This window comes from Hydractinia symbiolongicarpus, chromosome 9, assembly GCF_029227915.1.
Source record: "Hydractinia symbiolongicarpus strain clone_291-10 chromosome 9, HSymV2.1, whole genome shotgun sequence".
In the NCBI taxonomy this organism is placed as follows: Eukaryota; Metazoa; Cnidaria; class Hydrozoa; order Anthoathecata; family Hydractiniidae; genus Hydractinia; species Hydractinia symbiolongicarpus.
Window position 1 is genome coordinate 9,603,328 of NC_079883.1, and position 23,059 is coordinate 9,626,386.

At 40.4% G+C, this 23,059-nt stretch overlaps 4 protein-coding genes and 12 non-coding genes across 16 annotated transcripts; 12 read left to right on the forward strand and 4 right to left on the reverse strand.

The window, feature by feature from the left end:
• The first annotated feature begins 1,261 nt into the window (after nucleotides 1–1,261).
• Nucleotides 1,262–1,453, forward strand: LOC130660977 (U2 spliceosomal RNA). Its single transcript, XR_008988172.1, has one exon. It is a non-coding gene; the product is annotated as a U2 spliceosomal RNA (small nuclear RNA).
• A 185-nt stretch (nucleotides 1,454–1,638) lies between these two features.
• LOC130659927 (U1 spliceosomal RNA) lies at nucleotides 1,639–1,803 on the forward strand. Its single transcript, XR_008987131.1, has one exon. It is a non-coding gene; the product is annotated as a U1 spliceosomal RNA (small nuclear RNA).
• A 350-nt stretch (nucleotides 1,804–2,153) lies between these two features.
• On the reverse strand, nucleotides 2,154–2,272 carry LOC130661664 (5S ribosomal RNA). The gene has a single exon (XR_008988841.1). It is a non-coding gene; the product is annotated as a 5S ribosomal RNA (ribosomal RNA).
• Nucleotides 2,273–3,134: 862 nt separating this feature from the next.
• Nucleotides 3,135–3,541, forward strand: LOC130657368 (histone H2B, gonadal-like). The gene has a single exon (XM_057460350.1). The coding sequence runs from the start codon at nucleotides 3,135–3,137 to the stop codon at nucleotides 3,537–3,539; it is 405 nt and encodes a 134-aa protein (XP_057316333.1). The 3' UTR covers nucleotides 3,540–3,541.
• A 3,594-nt stretch (nucleotides 3,542–7,135) lies between these two features.
• On the forward strand, nucleotides 7,136–7,327 carry LOC130660978 (U2 spliceosomal RNA). Its single transcript, XR_008988173.1, has one exon. It is a non-coding gene; the product is annotated as a U2 spliceosomal RNA (small nuclear RNA).
• Nucleotides 7,328–7,512: 185 nt separating this feature from the next.
• On the forward strand, nucleotides 7,513–7,677 carry LOC130659929 (U1 spliceosomal RNA). Its single transcript, XR_008987133.1, has one exon. It is a non-coding gene; the product is annotated as a U1 spliceosomal RNA (small nuclear RNA).
• A 350-nt stretch (nucleotides 7,678–8,027) lies between these two features.
• Nucleotides 8,028–8,146, reverse strand: LOC130661665 (5S ribosomal RNA). Its single transcript, XR_008988843.1, has one exon. It is a non-coding gene; the product is annotated as a 5S ribosomal RNA (ribosomal RNA).
• A 451-nt stretch (nucleotides 8,147–8,597) lies between these two features.
• LOC130657337 (histone H2B, gonadal-like) lies at nucleotides 8,598–9,415 on the forward strand. Its single transcript, XM_057460317.1, has one exon. The coding sequence runs from the start codon at nucleotides 9,009–9,011 to the stop codon at nucleotides 9,411–9,413; it is 405 nt and encodes a 134-aa protein (XP_057316300.1). The 5' UTR covers nucleotides 8,598–9,008; the 3' UTR covers nucleotides 9,414–9,415.
• A 3,596-nt stretch (nucleotides 9,416–13,011) lies between these two features.
• Nucleotides 13,012–13,203, forward strand: LOC130660979 (U2 spliceosomal RNA). The gene has a single exon (XR_008988175.1). It is a non-coding gene; the product is annotated as a U2 spliceosomal RNA (small nuclear RNA).
• A 185-nt stretch (nucleotides 13,204–13,388) lies between these two features.
• Nucleotides 13,389–13,553, forward strand: LOC130659930 (U1 spliceosomal RNA). Its single transcript, XR_008987134.1, has one exon. It is a non-coding gene; the product is annotated as a U1 spliceosomal RNA (small nuclear RNA).
• A 350-nt stretch (nucleotides 13,554–13,903) lies between these two features.
• Nucleotides 13,904–14,022, reverse strand: LOC130661666 (5S ribosomal RNA). Its single transcript, XR_008988844.1, has one exon. It is a non-coding gene; the product is annotated as a 5S ribosomal RNA (ribosomal RNA).
• Nucleotides 14,023–14,498: 476 nt separating this feature from the next.
• On the forward strand, nucleotides 14,499–15,291 carry LOC130657366 (histone H2B, gonadal-like). Its single transcript, XM_057460349.1, has one exon. The coding sequence runs from the start codon at nucleotides 14,885–14,887 to the stop codon at nucleotides 15,287–15,289; it is 405 nt and encodes a 134-aa protein (XP_057316332.1). The 5' UTR covers nucleotides 14,499–14,884; the 3' UTR covers nucleotides 15,290–15,291.
• A 3,596-nt stretch (nucleotides 15,292–18,887) lies between these two features.
• On the forward strand, nucleotides 18,888–19,079 carry LOC130660980 (U2 spliceosomal RNA). Its single transcript, XR_008988176.1, has one exon. It is a non-coding gene; the product is annotated as a U2 spliceosomal RNA (small nuclear RNA).
• Nucleotides 19,080–19,264: 185 nt separating this feature from the next.
• Nucleotides 19,265–19,429, forward strand: LOC130659931 (U1 spliceosomal RNA). The gene has a single exon (XR_008987135.1). It is a non-coding gene; the product is annotated as a U1 spliceosomal RNA (small nuclear RNA).
• Nucleotides 19,430–19,779: 350 nt separating this feature from the next.
• Nucleotides 19,780–19,898, reverse strand: LOC130661667 (5S ribosomal RNA). Its single transcript, XR_008988845.1, has one exon. It is a non-coding gene; the product is annotated as a 5S ribosomal RNA (ribosomal RNA).
• Nucleotides 19,899–20,374: 476 nt separating this feature from the next.
• LOC130657375 (histone H2B, gonadal-like) lies at nucleotides 20,375–21,167 on the forward strand. The gene has a single exon (XM_057460357.1). The coding sequence runs from the start codon at nucleotides 20,761–20,763 to the stop codon at nucleotides 21,163–21,165; it is 405 nt and encodes a 134-aa protein (XP_057316340.1). The 5' UTR covers nucleotides 20,375–20,760; the 3' UTR covers nucleotides 21,166–21,167.
• Nucleotides 21,168–23,059: the final 1,892 nt, after the last annotated feature.

Below are 23,059 nucleotides of genomic sequence, written 5' to 3' on the forward strand. Positions count from 1 at the left end.
TGACCTAGCTTGAATGATCCAGAAGCACCAGTGCCTTTAGTTTGAATCAAATCGCCTGATGTTACTCCTCGTTTAAGAGCCATTTTCAGATGATGATCTGAGTTTTCAGCAACTTTGTAATTTGCATGAATATATTTTGTAATAGCTTGGCGAGATGAACCACCGCGTTCCTTTAGGGTAGCGATAGCAGCCTTGATCATGTCCACATATTTAGGGTGATCAGCTGTCTTCTTTGCAGCAGGTTTCTTCTTGGGTGCGATTTTCTTTGGAGAAGCTGCTTCACTCATTTTTAATGTTTTCTTACAACAATCCAACGATAAACGATGCTTGTTATCACAGTAGAAGTATACTAAACATTACCGTGTAAATGAGATATAATTTAAGACGGTGCGAAGTATGCGGACGTAAAAGTACCACTCCCGGGAATTGATTTGGCGCGAAAACAGAAATGTGTGTTTCTGTACATCGTATAATGTCCGTTTTGGGTGCCGCGACTATGCGAAAGCATGTTAATTTTTATTTGTAGCACGACGCAATAGTCTGAAAGAGAAGCTGCTGGAGTTTGAGGTCTTCAGCATTACATCTACTCTGTTAATTTGGGCTTCTTCCGCGCCCGTGTTAGGATTTTCATAAAGCGTTCTTTGGTTTGCGTTGCGTATGTCGGCCTACATCATCGACACGGCCTGTTTCCGGCTATTAGGAGCAATTCATATATTGGGCACTGCGTTTCGACTTTTTTATTAGACCACAGTAAAAAAATTCACTCACAGAAGTCCCTTTCTTTCATGGCTACAAACACGAAGAATTCTGTCGTAAGTAAAACGAATGCGCAAGCCAAAATAACGATGGGGCGAAGTCATAAGCATGGCCCTGTGGCCCAATGGATAAGGCATCTGACTACGAATCAGGGGATTCCAGGTTCGACTCCTGGCAGGGTCGCACTGTCGCATTTCGGCTGCATGGTCTACTGTGTAACGCGCGCGCACGTTCTGGCGTAATGCGTTGATAAACGGAATGTACGCAGTCATATTGGAAAGTAATATCACGCACTTAGTATCGTCGCCTTTGTTAGCATTCATGTAAGTTACCATCCACTCGCTACAGTCGCTCTCCATCCTACGGCTAAATCAACAGCCGTGATTTTTACTATGTCGCCGTCCATCCGTACGCGGTGACAGTTGTAAGCTTTACAGTAACGTGACATGCTCCACAAGCAGTTACGGTGTGTGGACGATGCCTATCATGGCAACGCTTGTTCTTTATCGCTTCTCGGCCTAATGGCTAAGATCAAGTGTAGTATCTGTTCTTATCAGTTTAATATCTGGTAGGCCATTCTCTGAATGGTCAGTATATTAATCTGATTTTTGGCCTTGGGTCATGGAGGTGGATTCATTCACGCCGTGACCACGGGTTGCCTTGGTGTTGCACTATTACCGATGGCGGCCCACATAAGCAATAAAAGAATAATAGCAGTCCTCTTTCCGACGGCACTCTGCATAGTCTACGGCGGGAACAAAACGCGTACACTGGGGGAGAATACAGCCTATGCCCCGCGACACGGCAGTTTATAACACACTCAAGCCACAAGCATTAACAAACTTTGAAGGGTACCCTCATGCTACGGTGCAGTTCCAACTCATACTTACCTGACGGGGAAGTAAAGACTGATCAATGAGGGTTTTCTTCCAGAGTGAGGCTCTTGCATTGCACTACGCTTGGGCTGACCTCTGCGATTACTGCAAACGTCAGTAACTCGACCGTACAATTTCTGGTAGTGGGGGCCTGCGTCCGCGCTCGCCCCCTCCTTAAGTCAAAATGAATGAGCTTAGAAAAGTTGCGCGGCCAAATGTCGGTGGTGACTTAAACGCTAAGGTAAAACCTCGCTTGGCTGTTACGAAACGTGATTGCGATATAAGTCCTCGGAAGGCGGCGGAATTTTATTTTATTTGCCATTCCGTCAGGGTTATTGGATGATCGGCAATAGATCGAGTTTGTATGCATTTGAAAGCTCTTTTTTCTCGTACTATCACCTGAAAATGTCGTAGGAAAATGTCATAGGAAACACTTTCAACAACCGCCACGTTCCTTAATTGTTATAACAAGAAATATATCACAGCACCATTGAAATGAAAAGGCAACAAATGAAAATGAAAAGCCTACGACACCGGGAGTTCCCAGGCGGTCCCCCATCCAAGTACTATCCCGGCCCGACGATGCTTAACTTCCGTGATCAGACGAGAACGGGTGTGTTCATCGTGGTATGGCCGTAGACATTAGTAGGGGCAAATACGTGCAATTTATTTTGACGTTGTGATCAAATTTTTTTATTTAATTTCTTTGAGTTACTTAGGACAAGGCGTATGCATGGATTATCTATTAGACTTTAAGGTTATAGTTTTGTGAAAAAAACAATGTTTTTTTAAAGATGTGTGGCTATAAAAATAGCCGTTGTTTTCTGAGTGTAGCGGTTTACTTCTTCTGTCCTTTGTCGTTCTTCTTTGGGAGTAAGACAGCTTGAATGTTTGGCAAAACACCACCAGCTGCAATGGTTACACCGCTCAAAAGTTTGTTTAATTCTTCATCATTACGAACAGCCAATTGTAAATGTCTTGGAATAATCCTAGCTTTTTTGTTGTCTCTTGCTGCGTTACCAGCCAACTCCAATATCTCAGCAGATAAATATTCCAAGACGGCTGCTAAGTAAACTGGTGCTCCAGATCCAATTCGGTTAGCATAGTGCCCTCTACGAAGGAATCTATGCACTCTACCGACTGGAAATTGAAGTCCAGCTCTTGAGGATCTTGTCTTGGCTTTAGCCTTAGCTTTTCCACCTTTTCCACGTCCAGACATAACTGCGATTTGATTTGTAAGTTAATACAAAAACGTACGAATATTTAACGTAAGTGTTAACGAAATAAACTTTACTCGTTTTTTCATCATAAAAATAGGATCGAAATCATGTTTTTTTAACCAATCATAATTAAGTATTAAACAAAAGATTTTTTTTTTAACCAATTAAATTGCGTATCGGCGTTTTCGGATCGAATTCGATCCGATTTTTTTACTTATAAACAAAAAGTTTTGACTTGCAGTTTAATGCTTATTTACAAGTTAAGTAGCAAAAATTTTTAACCATGTCTGACGCAGCAGCTAAAGGAGGAAAACAGGCACCTAAAGTAGCCAAGAAAGGTGAAAAAAGAGCCGGCAAAAAAGGAGGAAAGATTGGTGGAACTGGTGAAAAGAAACGCAAGAGAAAGAGAAAGGAAAGTTATGCTATTTACATCTACAATGTTTTGAAACAAGTTCACCCAGATGTCGGAGTTTCAAGCAAAGCTATGAGCATCATGAACTCATTTGTCAACGACATCTTTGAGCGCATTGCTTCCGAAGCTTCGCGTTTGGCTCTTCAAAACAAAAAGTCGACCATCTCTTCTCGTGAAATTCAAACCGCAGTACGTCTTCTCTTGCCTGGAGAACTTGCAAAACACGCAGTCAGTGAAGGAACAAAAGCCGTCACAAAATACACAAGCAGCAAGTAAACCAACGTCTACCAAACACAAACGGTCTTTTTTAAGACCACACATCTTTAAAAAAACATTTACTTGGCGTCACTACAAGTTAACCGAAGTTAATAAAACTTCTAAATAATGTGCTTAAGAACACTAGCCTACATTTAAAATACTTCCCCATGTGTGTGTGTGGATTAGCTTCACTTTTCATACGTATTATTAGCTGTACTTGCAGAAAAGACAAGTACATTGATCCATGTTATTGCTTACATTTAACTTAACCCAGCTTTTCACGGAAACACTCCCAGGCAAATTAACCCTACAAAGTATTTCTAAATTTTTTTTGTGTCATATATGACATAGTATCGTATAGCAATAAATGTAACTGTGACAAGACTTTACACATTGTGTAATTTGGAAGCGTGCACAAAGTAATGTTTTAAAAGATTTGTGGCTATAAAAATAGCCGTTTTTGTTGAGCAATGACAACGCTTAACCTCCGAATCCGTAAAGAGTTCTTCCTTGACGTTTTAAGGCATAAACAACATCCATAGCGGTAACGGTCTTGCGTTTAGCGTGCTCTGTGTAGGTTACAGCATCACGAATAACATTCTCTAAGAAAACCTTCAGTACACCTCTGGTTTCCTCATAGATAAGGCCAGAGATACGTTTGACACCACCTCGTCGAGCAAGACGTCGAATAGCAGGTTTTGTGATTCCCTGAATGTTATCACGAAGAATTTTTCGGTGACGTTTAGCACCTCCTTTTCCCAATCCTTTACCTCCTTTTCCGCGTCCAGACATATTGATATAGTTGCGTACAGAACGAGTACAAAAACAACGTTTGAGTTAACAGAATTCAGACAGCTTTAAAAAGAGGCCATAAAATTACCTACTGCTCGTGGAAACACCCTAATTAACCAATAGAGTTGCGTCATTACAAAATGTTCCGAACATTTTGTACATTTTTTTAAGTAAAACTGTAGTTTTTTTAAAAATTCGTGGTCTTAATGTTTCAGTAAGGCAATAAATTTGGCATCGTTGGAATTCGCCAAACCTTCTGCTACTTACTAAAAAAAAAAAAGTCAAAAGCTTTTGTGATCAGAAGATACAGCCGTTTTCCCGTAGCCAAAAAACACAGATTTTATAAAAATGTTAAAGTAATGAGCGTAATGTCATTATGCAGCCAATCAGAAATTACTTTCTTAGCACCAATCAAATGGTTTGTTTTGAACCTTAGCTGTCAATCAATATGAGAAATAAAACTTTGGCGCGATAGTGCATTTTAGACCGTCTTGTGTATCCGTACTACATCGACTTCTTAAAATATGGCTCGTACAAAGCAAACTGCACGTAAATCTACTGGAGGAAAGGCTCCACGAAAACAACTCGCCACTAAAGCTGCGAGGAAAAGCGCACCAGCTACTGGAGGAGTGAAAAAACCACATCGTTACAGACCTGGTACAGTTGCTCTCAGAGAAATCAGAAGATACCAGAAGTCAACCGAGCTCTTGATCCGCAAGTTGCCTTTCCAGCGTCTTGTGCGAGAAATTGCTCAGGACTTCAAAACAGATCTGCGATTCCAGAGCACAGCCGTTATGGCTCTGCAAGAGGCTTCTGAAGCGTACCTTGTTGGCTTGTTCGAGGATACTAACTTGTGTGCCATTCACGCAAAACGAGTTACAATCATGCCTAAAGACATCCAGTTGGCAAGAAGAATTCGTGGGGAACGTGCCTAAGCATCTTACCAAACAAAAAACGGCTATTTTTATAGCCACACATCCATAAAAAATATTACGGCTAGCTTTTTATATCAAACTTTGTTCTGCTTTCTGTTTAAATTTTATGCTACATAAAAATTTTATGCTACATAAAGTTTGACAATGTTAAAAATATGAAGGGCAAGAAAAGTAAAAGCAAGAAAATAAGAAATTTAAAAACGAAAATACTTAAACTTAGGGAATCTAATCTTAAAATTACTCTTTTTTAGCTGTTTAAGTGACTTAAACAAGTTTAACTTTGTACCAAGATAATGTTTTTTTGTAAATGTGTGGCTATAAAAATAGCCGTTTGTTAATGTAATAGCCAGATACACACAAATTATTTTTTTGCGGTCTTCTTTGCTGCCTTTTTGGGAGTCTTTTTGACCTTCTTTGCTGCAGGTTTTTTAGCAACAGGCTTCTTTGTGGGTTTCTTAGCTGCTGGTTTCTTAGCCGAGGCTTTCTTTGTGGCAGGCTTCTTTGCTGCTTTCTTTGGCGTGCTCTTCTTTGCTGGCTTCTTTTTTGGTGTACTTTTCTTTGCAGTAGGCTTCTTTGCCGTTGGCTTTTTTGCTGCGGCCTTTTTCTTAGGTTTTTCTTTTTTTACCTGACCTAGCTTGAATGATCCAGAAGCACCAGTGCCTTTAGTTTGAATCAAATCGCCTGATGTTACTCCTCGTTTAAGAGCCATTTTCAGATGATGATCTGAGTTTTCAGCAACTTTGTAATTTGCATGAATATATTTTGTAATAGCTTGGCGAGATGAACCACCGCGTTCCTTTAGGGTAGCGATAGCAGCCTTGATCATGTCCACATATTTAGGGTGATCAGCTGTCTTCTTTGCAGCAGGTTTCTTCTTGGGTGCGATTTTCTTTGGAGAAGCTGCTTCACTCATTTTTAATGTTTTCTTACAACAATCCAACGATAAACGATGCTTGTTATCACAGTAGAAGTATACTAAACATTACCGTGTAAATGAGATATAATTTAAGACGGTGCGAAGTATGCGGACGTAAAAGTACCACTCCCGGGAATTGATTTGGCGCGAAAACAGAAATGTGTGTTTCTGTACATCGTATAATGTCCGTTTTGGGTGCCGCGACTATGCGAAAGCATGTTAATTTTTATTTGTAGCACGACGCAATAGTCTGAAAGAGAAGCTGCTGGAGTTTGAGGTCTTCAGCATTACATCTACTCTGTTAATTTGGGCTTCTTCCGCGCCCGTGTTAGGATTTTCATAAAGCGTTCTTTGGTTTGCGTTGCGTATGTCGGCCTACATCATCGACACGGCCTGTTTCCGGCTATTAGGAGCAATTCATATATTGGGCACTGCGTTTCGACTTTTTTATTAGACCACAGTAAAAAAATTCACTCACAGAAGTCCCTTTCTTTCATGGCTACAAACACGAAGAATTCTGTCGTAAGTAAAACGAATGCGCAAGCCAAAATAACGATGGGGCGAAGTCATAAGCATGGCCCTGTGGCCCAATGGATAAGGCATCTGACTACGAATCAGGGGATTCCAGGTTCGACTCCTGGCAGGGTCGCACTGTCGCATTTCGGCTGCATGGTCTACTGTGTAACGCGCGCGCACGTTCTGGCGTAATGCGTTGATAAACGGAATGTACGCAGTCATATTGGAAAGTAATATCACGCACTTAGTATCGTCGCCTTTGTTAGCATTCATGTAAGTTACCATCCACTCGCTACAGTCGCTCTCCATCCTACGGCTAAATCAACAGCCGTGATTTTTACTATGTCGCCGTCCATCCGTACGCGGTGACAGTTGTAAGCTTTACAGTAACGTGACATGCTCCACAAGCAGTTACGGTGTGTGGACGATGCCTATCATGGCAACGCTTGTTCTTTATCGCTTCTCGGCCTAATGGCTAAGATCAAGTGTAGTATCTGTTCTTATCAGTTTAATATCTGGTAGGCCATTCTCTGAATGGTCAGTATATTAATCTGATTTTTGGCCTTGGGTCATGGAGGTGGATTCATTCACGCCGTGACCACGGGTTGCCTTGGTGTTGCACTATTACCGATGGCGGCCCACATAAGCAATAAAAGAATAATAGCAGTCCTCTTTCCGACGGCACTCTGCATAGTCTACGGCGGGAACAAAACGCGTACACTGGGGGAGAATACAGCCTATGCCCCGCGACACGGCAGTTTATAACACACTCAAGCCACAAGCATTAACAAACTTTGAAGGGTACCCTCATGCTACGGTGCAGTTCCAACTCATACTTACCTGACGGGGAAGTAAAGACTGATCAATGAGGGTTTTCTTCCAGAGTGAGGCTCTTGCATTGCACTACGCTTGGGCTGACCTCTGCGATTACTGCAAACGTCAGTAACTCGACCGTACAATTTCTGGTAGTGGGGGCCTGCGTCCGCGCTCGCCCCCTCCTTAAGTCAAAATGAATGAGCTTAGAAAAGTTGCGCGGCCAAATGTCGGTGGTGACTTAAACGCTAAGGTAAAACCTCGCTTGGCTGTTACGAAACGTGATTGCGATATAAGTCCTCGGAAGGCGGCGGAATTTTATTTTATTTGCCATTCCGTCAGGGTTATTGGATGATCGGCAATAGATCGAGTTTGTATGCATTTGAAAGCTCTTTTTTCTCGTACTATCACCTGAAAATGTCGTAGGAAAATGTCATAGGAAACACTTTCAACAACCGCCACGTTCCTTAATTGTTATAACAAGAAATATATCACAGCACCATTGAAATGAAAAGGCAACAAATGAAAATGAAAAGCCTACGACACCGGGAGTTCCCAGGCGGTCCCCCATCCAAGTACTATCCCGGCCCGACGATGCTTAACTTCCGTGATCAGACGAGAACGGGTGTGTTCATCGTGGTATGGCCGTAGACATTAGTAGGGGCAAATACGTGCAATTTATTTTGACGTTGTGATCAAATTTTTTTATTTAATTTCTTTGAGTTACTTAGGACAAGGCGTATGCATGGATTATCTATTAGACTTTAAGGTTATAGTTTTGTGAAAAAAACAATGTTTTTTTAAAGATGTGTGGCTATAAAAATAGCCGTTGTTTTCTGAGTGTAGCGGTTTACTTCTTCTGTCCTTTGTCGTTCTTCTTTGGGAGTAAGACAGCTTGAATGTTTGGCAAAACACCACCAGCTGCAATGGTTACACCGCTCAAAAGTTTGTTTAATTCTTCATCATTACGAACAGCCAATTGTAAATGTCTTGGAATAATCCTAGCTTTTTTGTTGTCTCTTGCTGCGTTACCAGCCAACTCCAATATCTCAGCAGATAAATATTCCAAGACGTCTGCTAAGTAAACTGGTGCTCCAGATCCAATTCGGTTAGCATAGTGCCCTCTACGAAGGAATCTATGCACTCTACCGACTGGAAATTGAAGTCCAGCTCTTGAGGATCTTGTCTTGGCTTTAGCCTTAGCTTTTCCACCTTTTCCACGTCCAGACATAACTGCGATTTGATTTGTAAGTTAATACAAAAACGTACGAATATTTAACGTAAGTGTTAACGAAATAAACTTTACTCGTTTTTTCATCATAAAAATAGGATCGAAATCATGTTTTTTTAACCAATCATAATTAAGTATTAAACAAAAGATTTTTTTTTTAACCAATTAAATTGCGTATCGGCGTTTTCGGATCGAATTCGATCCGATTTTTTTACTTATAAACAAAAAGTTTTTACTTGCAGTTTAATGCTTATTTACAAGTTAAGTAGCAAAAATTTTTAACCATGTCTGACGCAGCAGCTAAAGGAGGAAAACAGGCACCTAAAGTAGCCAAGAAAGGTGAAAAAAGAGCCGGCAAAAAAGGAGGAAAGATTGGTGGAACTGGTGAAAAGAAACGCAAGAGAAAGAGAAAGGAAAGTTATGCTATTTACATCTACAATGTTTTGAAACAAGTTCACCCAGATGTCGGAGTTTCAAGCAAAGCTATGAGCATCATGAACTCATTTGTCAACGACATCTTTGAGCGCATTGCTTCCGAAGCTTCGCGTTTGGCTCTTCAAAACAAAAAGTCGACCATCTCTTCTCGTGAAATTCAAACCGCAGTACGTCTTCTCTTGCCTGGAGAACTTGCAAAACACGCAGTCAGTGAAGGAACAAAAGCCGTCACAAAATACACAAGCAGCAAGTAAACCAACGTCTACCAAACACAAACGGTCTTTTTTAAGACCACACATCTTTAAAAAAACATTTACTTGGCGTCACTACAAGTTAACCGAAGTTAATAAAACTTCTAAATAATGTGCTTAAGAACACTAGCCTACATTTAAAATACTTCCCCATGTGTGTGTGTGGATTAGCTTCACTTTTCATACGTATTATTAGCTGTACTTGCAGAAAAGACAAGTACATTGATCCATGTTATTGCTTACATTTAACTTAACCCAGCTTTTCACGGAAACACTCCCAGGCAAATTAACCCTACAAAGTATTTCTAAATTTTTTTTGTGTCATATATGACATAGTATCGTATAGCAATAAATGTAACTGTGACAAGACTTTACACATTGTGTAATTTGGAAGCGTGCACAAAGTAATGTTTTAAAAGATTTGTGGCTATAAAAATAGCCGTTTTTGTTGAGCAATGACAACGCTTAACCTCCGAATCCGTAAAGAGTTCTTCCTTGACGTTTTAAGGCATAAACAACATCCATAGCGGTAACGGTCTTGCGTTTAGCGTGCTCTGTGTAGGTTACAGCATCACGAATAACATTCTCTAAGAAAACCTTCAGTACACCTCTGGTTTCCTCATAGATAAGGCCAGAGATACGTTTGACACCACCTCGTCGAGCAAGACGTCGAATAGCAGGTTTTGTGATTCCCTGAATGTTATCACGAAGAATTTTTCGGTGACGTTTAGCACCTCCTTTTCCCAATCCTTTACCTCCTTTTCCGCGTCCAGACATATTGATATAGTTGCGTACAGAACGAGTACAAAAACAACGTTTGAGTTAACAGAATTCAGACAGCTTTAAAAAGAGGCCATAAAATTACCTACTGCTCGTGGAAACACCCTAATTAACCAATAGAGTTGCGTCATTACAAAATGTTCCGAACATTTTGTACATTTTTTTAAGTAAAACTGTAGTTTTTTTAAAAATTCGTGGTCTTAATGTTTCAGTAAGGCAATAAATTTGGCATCGTTGGAATTCGCCAAACCTTCTGCTACTTACTAAAAAAAAAAAAAGTCAAAAGCTTTTGTGTATCAGAAGATACAGCCGTTTTCCCGTAGCCAAAAAACACAGATTTTATAAAAATGTTAAAGTAATGAGCGTAATGTCATTATGCAGCCAATCAGAAATTACTTTCTTAGCACCAATCAAATGGTTTGTTTTGAACCTTAGCTGTCAATCAATATGAGAAATAAAACTTTGGCGCGATAGTGCATTTTAGACCGTCTTGTGTATCCGTACTACATCGACTTCTTAAAATATGGCTCGTACAAAGCAAACTGCACGTAAATCTACTGGAGGAAAGGCTCCACGAAAACAACTCGCCACTAAAGCTGCGAGGAAAAGCGCACCAGCTACTGGAGGAGTGAAAAAACCACATCGTTACAGACCTGGTACAGTTGCTCTCAGAGAAATCAGAAGATACCAGAAGTCAACCGAGCTCTTGATCCGCAAGTTGCCTTTCCAGCGTCTTGTGCGAGAAATTGCTCAGGACTTCAAAACAGATCTGCGATTCCAGAGCACAGCCGTTATGGCTCTGCAAGAGGCTTCTGAAGCGTACCTTGTTGGCTTGTTCGAGGATACTAACTTGTGTGCCATTCACGCAAAACGAGTTACAATCATGCCTAAAGACATCCAGTTGGCAAGAAGAATTCGTGGGGAACGTGCCTAAGCATCTTACCAAACAAAAAACGGCTATTTTTATAGCCACACATCCATAAAAAATATTACGGCTAGCTTTTTATATCAAACTTTGTTCTGCTTTCTGTTTAAATTTTATGCTACATAAAAATTTTATGCTACATAAAGTTTGACAATGTTAAAAATATGAAGGGCAAGAAAAGTAAAAGCAAGAAAATAAGAAATTTAAAAACGAAAATACTTAAACTTAGGGAATCTAATCTTAAAATTACTCTTTTTTAACTGTTTAAGTGACTTAAACAAGTTTAACTTTGTACCAAGATAATGTTTTTTTGTAAATGTGTGGCTATAAAAATAGCCGTTTGTTAATGTAATAGCCAGATACACACAAATTATTTTTTTGCGGTCTTCTTTGCTGCCTTTTTGGGAGTCTTTTTGACCTTCTTTGCTGCAGGTTTTTTAGCAACAGGCTTCTTTGTGGGTTTCTTAGCTGCTGGTTTCTTAGCCGAGGCTTTCTTTGTGGCAGGCTTCTTTGCTGCTTTCTTTGGCGTGCTCTTCTTTGCTGGCTTCTTTTTTGGTGTACTTTTCTTTGCAGTAGGCTTCTTTGCCGTTGGCTTTTTTGCTGCGGCCTTTTTCTTAGGTTTTTCTTTTTTTACCTGACCTAGCTTGAATGATCCAGAAGCACCAGTGCCTTTAGTTTGAATCAAATCGCCTGATGTTACTCCTCGTTTAAGAGCCATTTTCAGATGATGATCTGAGTTTTCAGCAACTTTGTAATTTGCATGAATATATTTTGTAATAGCTTGGCGAGATGAACCACCGCGTTCCTTTAGGGTAGCGATAGCAGCCTTGATCATGTCCACATATTTAGGGTGATCAGCTGTCTTCTTTGCAGCAGGTTTCTTCTTGGGTGCGATTTTCTTTGGAGAAGCTGCTTCACTCATTTTTAATGTTTTCTTACAACAATCCAACGATAAACGATGCTTGTTATCACAGTAGAAGTATACTAAACATTACCGTGTAAATGAGATATAATTTAAGACGGTGCGAAGTATGCGGACGTAAAAGTACCACTCCCGGGAATTGATTTGGCGCGAAAACAGAAATGTGTGTTTCTGTACATCGTATAATGTCCGTTTTGGGTGCCGCGACTATGCGAAAGCATGTTAATTTTTATTTGTAGCACGACGCAATAGTCTGAAAGAGAAGCTGCTGGAGTTTGAGGTCTTCAGCATTACATCTACTCTGTTAATTTGGGCTTCTTCCGCGCCCGTGTTAGGATTTTCATAAAGCGTTCTTTGGTTTGCGTTGCGTATGTCGGCCTACATCATCGACACGGCCTGTTTCCGGCTATTAGGAGCAATTCATATATTGGGCACTGCGTTTCGACTTTTTTATTAGACCACAGTAAAAAAATTCACTCACAGAAGTCCCTTTCTTTCATGGCTACAAACACGAAGAATTCTGTCGTAAGTAAAACGAATGCGCAAGCCAAAATAACGATGGGGCGAAGTCATAAGCATGGCCCTGTGGCCCAATGGATAAGGCATCTGACTACGAATCAGGGGATTCCAGGTTCGACTCCTGGCAGGGTCGCACTGTCGCATTTCGGCTGCATGGTCTACTGTGTAACGCGCGCGCACGTTCTGGCGTAATGCGTTGATAAACGGAATGTACGCAGTCATATTGGAAAGTAATATCACGCACTTAGTATCGTCGCCTTTGTTAGCATTCATGTAAGTTACCATCCACTCGCTACAGTCGCTCTCCATCCTACGGCTAAATCAACAGCCGTGATTTTTACTATGTCGCCGTCCATCCGTACGCGGTGACAGTTGTAAGCTTTACAGTAACGTGACATGCTCCACAAGCAGTTACGGTGTGTGGACGATGCCTATCATGGCAACGCTTGTTCTTTATCGCTTCTCGGCCTAATGGCTAAGATCAAGTGTAGTATCTGTTCTTATCAGTTTAATATCTGGTAGGCCATTCTCTGAATGGTCAGTATATTAATCTGATTTTTGGCCTTGGGTCATGGAGGTGGATTCATTCACGCCGTGACCACGGGTTGCCTTGGTGTTGCACTATTACCGATGGCGGCCCACATAAGCAATAAAAGAATAATAGCAGTCCTCTTTCCGACGGCACTCTGCATAGTCTACGGCGGGAACAAAACGCGTACACTGGGGGAGAATACAGCCTATGCCCCGCGACACGGCAGTTTATAACACACTCAAGCCACAAGCATTAACAAACTTTGAAGGGTACCCTCATGCTACGGTGCAGTTCCAACTCATACTTACCTGACGGGGAAGTAAAGACTGATCAATGAGGGTTTTCTTCCAGAGTGAGGCTCTTGCATTGCACTACGCTTGGGCTGACCTCTGCGATTACTGCAAACGTCAGTAACTCGACCGTACAATTTCTGGTAGTGGGGGCCTGCGTCCGCGCTCGCCCCCTCCTTAAGTCAAAATGAATGAGCTTAGAAAAGTTGCGCGGCCAAATGTCGGTGGTGACTTAAACGCTAAGGTAAAACCTCGCTTGGCTGTTACGAAACGTGATTGCGATATAAGTCCTCGGAAGGCGGCGGAATTTTATTTTATTTGCCATTCCGTCAGGGTTATTGGATGATCGGCAATAGATCGAGTTTGTATGCATTTGAAAGCTCTTTTTTCTCGTACTATCACCTGAAAATGTCGTAGGAAAATGTCATAGGAAACACTTTCAACAACCGCCACGTTCCTTAATTGTTATAACAAGAAATATATCACAGCACCATTGAAATGAAAAGGCAACAAATGAAAATGAAAAGCCTACGACACCGGGAGTTCCCAGGCGGTCCCCCATCCAAGTACTATCCCGGCCCGACGATGCTTAACTTCCGTGATCAGACGAGAACGGGTGTGTTCATCGTGGTATGGCCGTAGACATTAGTAGGGGCAAATACGTGCAATTTATTTTGACGTTGTGATCAAATTTTTTTATTTAATTTCTTTGAGTTACTTAGGACAAGGCGTATGCATGGATTATCTATTAGACTTTAAGGTTATAGTTTTGTGAAAAAAACAATGTTTTTTTAAAGATGTGTGGCTATAAAAATAGCCGTTGTTTTCTGAGTGTAGCGGTTTACTTCTTCTGTCCTTTGTCGTTCTTCTTTGGGAGTAAGACAGCTTGAATGTTTGGCAAAACACCACCAGCTGCAATGGTTACACCGCTCAAAAGTTTGTTTAATTCTTCATCATTACGAACAGCCAATTGTAAATGTCTTGGAATAATCCTAGCTTTTTTGTTGTCTCTTGCTGCGTTACCAGCCAACTCCAATATCTCAGCAGATAAATATTCCAAGACGGCTGCTAAGTAAACTGGTGCTCCAGATCCAATTCGGTTAGCATAGTGCCCTCTACGAAGGAATCTATGCACTCTACCGACTGGAAATTGAAGTCCAGCTCTTGAGGATCTTGTCTTGGCTTTAGCCTTAGCTTTTCCACCTTTTCCACGTCCAGACATAACTGCGATTTGATTTGTAAGTTAATACAAAAACGTACGAATATTTAACGTAAGTGTTAACGAAATAAACTTTACTCGTTTTTTCATCATAAAAATAGGATCGAAATCATGTTTTTTTAACCAATCATAATTAAGTATTAAACAAAAGATTTTTTTTTTAACCAATTAAATTGCGTATCGGCGTTTTCGGATCGAATTCGATCCGATTTTTTTACTTATAAACAAAAAGTTTTGACTTGCAGTTTAATGCTTATTTACAAGTTAAGTAGCAAAAATTTTTAACCATGTCTGACGCAGCAGCTAAAGGAGGAAAACAGGCACCTAAAGTAGCCAAGAAAGGTGAAAAAAGAGCCGGCAAAAAAGGAGGAAAGATTGGTGGAACTGGTGAAAAGAAACGCAAGAGAAAGAGAAAGGAAAGTTATGCTATTTACATCTACAATGTTTTGAAACAAGTTCACCCAGATGTCGGAGTTTCAAGCAAAGCTATGAGCATCATGAACTCATTTGTCAACGACATCTTTGAGCGCATTGCTTCCGAAGCTTCGCGTTTGGCTCTTCAAAACAAAAAGTCGACCATCTCTTCTCGTGAAATTCAAACCGCAGTACGTCTTCTCTTGCCTGGAGAACTTGCAAAACACGCAGTCAGTGAAGGAACAAAAGCCGTCACAAAATACACAAGCAGCAAGTAAACCAACGTCTACCAAACACAAACGGTCTTTTTTAAGACCACACATCTTTAAAAAAACATTTACTTGGCGTCACTACAAGTTAACCGAAGTTAATAAAACTTCTAAATAATGTGCTTAAGAACACTAGCCTACATTTAAAATACTTCCCCATGTGTGTGTGTGGATTAGCTTCACTTTTCATACGTATTATTAGCTGTACTTGCAGAAAAGACAAGTACATTGATCCATGTTATTGCTTACATTTAACTTAACCCAGCTTTTCACGGAAACACTCCCAGGCAAATTAACCCTACAAAGTATTTCTAAATTTTTTTTGTGTCATATATGACATAGTATCGTATAGCAATAAATGTAACTGTGACAAGACTTTACACATTGTGTAATTTGGAAGCGTGCACAAAGTAATGTTTTAAAAGATTTGTGGCTATAAAAATAGCCGTTTTTGTTGAGCAATGACAACGCTTAACCTCCGAATCCGTAAAGAGTTCTTCCTTGACGTTTTAAGGCATAAACAACATCCATAGCGGTAACGGTCTTGCGTTTAGCGTGCTCTGTGTAGGTTACAGCATCACGAATAACATTCTCTAAGAAAACCTTCAGTACACCTCTGGTTTCCTCATAGATAAGGCCAGAGATACGTTTGACACCACCTCGTCGAGCAAGACGTCGAATAGCAGGTTTTGTGATTCCCTGAATGTTATCACGAAGAATTTTTCGGTGACGTTTAGCACCTCCTTTTCCCAATCCTTTACCTCCTTTTCCGCGTCCAGACATATTGATATAGTTGCGTACAGAACGAGTACAAAAACAACGTTTGAGTTAACAGAATTCAGACAGCTTTAAAAAGAGGCCATAAAATTACCTACTGCTCGTGGAAACACCCTAATTAACCAATAGAGTTGCGTCATTACAAAATGTTCCGAACATTTTGTACATTTTTTTAAGTAAAACTGTAGTTTTTTTAAAAATTCGTGGTCTTAATGTTTCAGTAAGGCAATAAATTTGGCATCGTTGGAATTCGCCAAACCTTCTGCTACTTACTAAAAAAAAAAAAAGTCAAAAGCTTTTGTGTATCAGAAGATACAGCCGTTTTCCCGTAGCCAAAAAACACAGATTTTATAAAAATGTTAAAGTAATGAGCGTAATGTCATTATGCAGCCAATCAGAAATTACTTTCTTAGCACCAATCAAATGGTTTGTTTTGAACCTTAGCTGTCAATCAATATGAGAAATAAAACTTTGGCGCGATAGTGCATTTTAGACCGTCTTGTGTATCCGTACTACATCGACTTCTTAAAATATGGCTCGTACAAAGCAAACTGCACGTAAATCTACTGGAGGAAAGGCTCCACGAAAACAACTCGCCACTAAAGCTGCGAGGAAAAGCGCACCAGCTACTGGAGGAGTGAAAAAACCACATCGTTACAGACCTGGTACAGTTGCTCTCAGAGAAATCAGAAGATACCAGAAGTCAACCGAGCTCTTGATCCGCAAGTTGCCTTTCCAGCGTCTTGTGCGAGAAATTGCTCAGGACTTCAAAACAGATCTGCGATTCCAGAGCACAGCCGTTATGGCTCTGCAAGAGGCTTCTGAAGCGTACCTTGTTGGCTTGTTCGAGGATACTAACTTGTGTGCCATTCACGCAAAACGAGTTACAATCATGCCTAAAGACATCCAGTTGGCAAGAAGAATTCGTGGGGAACGTGCCTAAGCATCTTACCAAACAAAAAACGGCTATTTTTATAGCCACACATCCATAAAAAATATTACGGCTAGCTTTTTATATCAAACTTTGTTCTGCTTTCTGTTTAAATTTTATGCTACATAAAAATTTTATGCTACATAAAGTTTGACAATGTTAAAAATATGAAGGGCAAGAAAAGTAAAAGCAAGAAAATAAGAAATTTAAAAACGAAAATACTTAAACTTAGGGAATCTAATCTTAAAATTACTCTTTTTTAACTGTTTAAGTGACTTAAACAAGTTTAACTTTGTACCAAGATAATGTTTTTTTGTAAATGTGTGGCTATAAAAATAGCCGTTTGTTAATGTAATAGCCAGATACACACAAATTATTTTTTTGCGGTCTTCTTTGCTGCCTTTTTGGGAGTCTTTTTGACCTTCTTTGCTGCAGGTTTTTTAGCAACAGGCTTCTTTGTGGGTTTCTTAGCTGCTGGTTTCTTAGCCGAGGCTTTCTTTGTGGCAGGCTTCTTTGCTGCTTTCTTTGGCGTGCTCTTCTTTGCTGGCTTCTTTTTTGGTGTACTTTTCTTTGCAGTAGGCTTCTTTGCCGTTGGCTTTTTTGCTGCGGCCTTTTTCTTAGGTTTTTCTTTTTTTACCTGACCTAGCTTGAATGATCCAGAAGCACCAGTGCCTTTAGTTTGAATCAAATCGCCTGATGTTACTCCTCGTTTAAGAGCCATTTTCAGATGATGATCTGAGTTTTCAGCAACTTTGTAATTTGCATGAATATATTTTGTAATAGCTTGGCGAGATGAACCACCGCGTTCCTTTAGGGTAGCGATAGCAGCCTTGATCATGTCCACATATTTAGGGTGATCAGCTGTCTTCTTTGCAGCAGGTTTCTTCTTGGGTGCGATTTTCTTTGGAGAAGCTGCTTCACTCATTTTTAATGTTTTCTTACAACAATCCAACGATAAACGATGCTTGTTATCACAGTAGAAGTATACTAAACATTACCGTGTAAATGAGATATAATTTAAGACGGTGCGAAGTATGCGGACGTAAAAGTACCACTCCCGGGAATTGATTTGGCGCGAAAACAGAAATGTGTGTTTCTGTACATCGTATAATGTCCGTTTTGGGTGCCGCGACTATGCGAAAGCATGTTAATTTTTATTTGTAGCACGACGCAATAGTCTGAAAGAGAAGCTGCTGGAGTTTGAGGTCTTCAGCATTACATCTACTCTGTTAATTTGGGCTTCTTCCGCGCCCGTGTTAGGATTTTCATAAAGCGTTCTTTGGTTTGCGTTGCGTATGTCGGCCTACATCATCGACACGGCCTGTTTCCGGCTATTAGGAGCAATTCATATATTGGGCACTGCGTTTCGACTTTTTTATTAGACCACAGTAAAAAAATTCACTCACAGAAGTCCCTTTCTTTCATGGCTACAAACACGAAGAATTCTGTCGTAAGTAAAACGAATGCGCAAGCCAAAATAACGATGGGGCGAAGTCATAAGCATGGCCCTGTGGCCCAATGGATAAGGCATCTGACTACGAATCAGGGGATTCCAGGTTCGACTCCTGGCAGGGTCGCACTGTCGCATTTCGGCTGCATGGTCTACTGTGTAACGCGCGCGCACGTTCTGGCGTAATGCGTTGATAAACGGAATGTACGCAGTCATATTGGAAAGTAATATCACGCACTTAGTATCGTCGCCTTTGTTAGCATTCATGTAAGTTACCATCCACTCGCTACAGTCGCTCTCCATCCTACGGCTAAATCAACAGCCGTGATTTTTACTATGTCGCCGTCCATCCGTACGCGGTGACAGTTGTAAGCTTTACAGTAACGTGACATGCTCCACAAGCAGTTACGGTGTGTGGACGATGCCTATCATGGCAACGCTTGTTCTTTATCGCTTCTCGGCCTAATGGCTAAGATCAAGTGTAGTATCTGTTCTTATCAGTTTAATATCTGGTAGGCCATTCTCTGAATGGTCAGTATATTAATCTGATTTTTGGCCTTGGGTCATGGAGGTGGATTCATTCACGCCGTGACCACGGGTTGCCTTGGTGTTGCACTATTACCGATGGCGGCCCACATAAGCAATAAAAGAATAATAGCAGTCCTCTTTCCGACGGCACTCTGCATAGTCTACGGCGGGAACAAAACGCGTACACTGGGGGAGAATACAGCCTATGCCCCGCGACACGGCAGTTTATAACACACTCAAGCCACAAGCATTAACAAACTTTGAAGGGTACCCTCATGCTACGGTGCAGTTCCAACTCATACTTACCTGACGGGGAAGTAAAGACTGATCAATGAGGGTTTTCTTCCAGAGTGAGGCTCTTGCATTGCACTACGCTTGGGCTGACCTCTGCGATTACTGCAAACGTCAGTAACTCGACCGTACAATTTCTGGTAGTGGGGGCCTGCGTCCGCGCTCGCCCCCTCCTTAAGTCAAAATGAATGAGCTTAGAAAAGTTGCGCGGCCAAATGTCGGTGGTGACTTAAACGCTAAGGTAAAACCTCGCTTGGCTGTTACGAAACGTGATTGCGATATAAGTCCTCGGAAGGCGGCGGAATTTTATTTTATTTGCCATTCCGTCAGGGTTATTGGATGATCGGCAATAGATCGAGTTTGTATGCATTTGAAAGCTCTTTTTTCTCGTACTATCACCTGAAAATGTCGTAGGAAAATGTCATAGGAAACACTTTCAACAACCGCCACGTTCCTTAATTGTTATAACAAGAAATATATCACAGCACCATTGAAATGAAAAGGCAACAAATGAAAATGAAAAGCCTACGACACCGGGAGTTCCCAGGCGGTCCCCCATCCAAGTACTATCCCGGCCCGACGATGCTTAACTTCCGTGATCAGACGAGAACGGGTGTGTTCATCGTGGTATGGCCGTAGACATTAGTAGGGGCAAATACGTGCAATTTATTTTGACGTTGTGATCAAATTTTTTTATTTAATTTCTTTGAGTTACTTAGGACAAGGCGTATGCATGGATTATCTATTAGACTTTAAGGTTATAGTTTTGTGAAAAAAACAATGTTTTTTTAAAGATGTGTGGCTATAAAAATAGCCGTTGTTTTCTGAGTGTAGCGGTTTACTTCTTCTGTCCTTTGTCGTTCTTCTTTGGGAGTAAGACAGCTTGAATGTTTGGCAAAACACCACCAGCTGCAATGGTTACACCGCTCAAAAGTTTGTTTAATTCTTCATCATTACGAACAGCCAATTGTAAATGTCTTGGAATAATCCTAGCTTTTTTGTTGTCTCTTGCTGCGTTACCAGCCAACTCCAATATCTCAGCAGATAAATATTCCAAGACGGCTGCTAAGTAAACTGGTGCTCCAGATCCAATTCGGTTAGCATAGTGCCCTCTACGAAGGAATCTATGCACTCTACCGACTGGAAATTGAAGTCCAGCTCTTGAGGATCTTGTCTTGGCTTTAGCCTTAGCTTTTCCACCTTTTCCACGTCCAGACATAACTGCGATTTGATTTGTAAGTTAATACAAAAACGTACGAATATTTAACGTAAGTGTTAACGAAATAAACTTTACTCGTTTTTTCATCATAAAAATAGGATCGAAATCATGTTTTTTTAACCAATCATAATTAAGTATTAAACAAAAGATTTTTTTTTTAACCAATTAAATTGCGTATCGGCGTTTTCGGATCGAATTCGATCCGATTTTTTTACTTATAAACAAAAAGTTTTGACTTGCAGTTTAATGCTTATTTACAAGTTAAGTAGCAAAAATTTTTAACCATGTCTGACGCAGCAGCTAAAGGAGGAAAACAGGCACCTAAAGTAGCCAAGAAAGGTGAAAAAAGAGCCGGCAAAAAAGGAGGAAAGATTGGTGGAACTGGTGAAAAGAAACGCAAGAGAAAGAGAAAGGAAAGTTATGCTATTTACATCTACAATGTTTTGAAACAAGTTCACCCAGATGTCGGAGTTTCAAGCAAAGCTATGAGCATCATGAACTCATTTGTCAACGACATCTTTGAGCGCATTGCTTCCGAAGCTTCGCGTTTGGCTCTTCAAAACAAAAAGTCGACCATCTCTTCTCGTGAAATTCAAACCGCAGTACGTCTTCTCTTGCCTGGAGAACTTGCAAAACACGCAGTCAGTGAAGGAACAAAAGCCGTCACAAAATACACAAGCAGCAAGTAAACCAACGTCTACCAAACACAAACGGTCTTTTTTAAGACCACACATCTTTAAAAAAACATTTACTTGGCGTCACTACAAGTTAACCGAAGTTAATAAAACTTCTAAATAATGTGCTTAAGAACACTAGCCTACATTTAAAATACTTCCCCATGTGTGTGTGTGGATTAGCTTCACTTTTCATACGTATTATTAGCTGTACTTGCAGAAAAGACAAGTACATTGATCCATGTTATTGCTTACATTTAACTTAACCCAGCTTTTCACGGAAACACTCCCAGGCAAATTAACCCTACAAAGTATTTCTAAATTTTTTTTGTGTCATATATGACATAGTATCGTATAGCAATAAATGTAACTGTGACAAGACTTTACACATTGTGTAATTTGGAAGCGTGCACAAAGTAATGTTTTAAAAGATTTGTGGCTATAAAAATAGCCGTTTTTGTTGAGCAATGACAACGCTTAACCTCCGAATCCGTAAAGAGTTCTTCCTTGACGTTTTAAGGCATAAACAACATCCATAGCGGTAACGGTCTTGCGTTTAGCGTGCTCTGTGTAGGTTACAGCATCACGAATAACATTCTCTAAGAAAACCTTCAGTACACCTCTGGTTTCCTCATAGATAAGGCCAGAGATACGTTTGACACCACCTCGTCGAGCAAGACGTCGAATAGCAGGTTTTGTGATTCCCTGAATGTTATCACGAAGAATTTTTCGGTGACGTTTAGCACCTCCTTTTCCCAATCCTTTACCTCCTTTTCCGCGTCCAGACATATTGATATAGTTGCGTACAGAACGAGTACAAAAACAACGTTTGAGTTAACAGAATTCAGACAGCTTTAAAAAGAGGCCATAAAATTACCTACTGCTCGTGGAAACACCCTAATTAACCAATAGAGTTGCGTCATTACAAAATGTTCCGAACATTTTGTACATTTTTTTAAGTAAAACTGTAGTTTTTTTAAAAATTCGTGGTCTTAATGTTTCAGTAAGGCAATAAATTTGGCATCGTTGGAATTCGCCAAACCTTCTGCTACTTACTAAAAAAAAAAAAAGTCAAAAGCTTTTGTGTATCAGAAGATACAGCCGTTTTCCCGTAGCCAAAAAACACAGATTTTATAAAAATGTTAAAGTAATGAGCGTAATGTCATTATGCAGCCAATCAGAAATTACTTTCTTAGCACCAATCAAATGGTTTGTTTTGAACCTTAGCTGTCAATCAATATGAGAAATAAAACTTTGGCGCGATAGTGCATTTTAGACCGTCTTGTGTATCCGTACTACATCGACTTCTTAAAATATGGCTCGTACAAAGCAAACTGCACGTAAATCTACTGGAGGAAAGGCTCCACGAAAACAACTCGCCACTAAAGCTGCGAGGAAAAGCGCACCAGCTACTGGAGGAGTGAAAAAACCACATCGTTACAGACCTGGTACAGTTGCTCTCAGAGAAATCAGAAGATACCAGAAGTCAACCGAGCTCTTGATCCGCAAGTTGCCTTTCCAGCGTCTTGTGCGAGAAATTGCTCAGGACTTCAAAACAGATCTGCGATTCCAGAGCACAGCCGTTATGGCTCTGCAAGAGGCTTCTGAAGCGTACCTTGTTGGCTTGTTCGAGGATACTAACTTGTGTGCCATTCACGCAAAACGAGTTACAATCATGCCTAAAGACATCCAGTTGGCAAGAAGAATTCGTGGGGAACGTGCCTAAGCATCTTACCAAACAAAAAACGGCTATTTTTATAGCCACACATTACATAAAAAACTATTAGGCTTGTTATCAAATGTTAAACTTGTTTAAGTCACTTAAACATTTAAGAAAAGAGTAATTTTAAGATTAGATTCCCTAAGTTTAAGTATTTTCGTTTTTAAATTTCTTATTTTATTTTCTTGC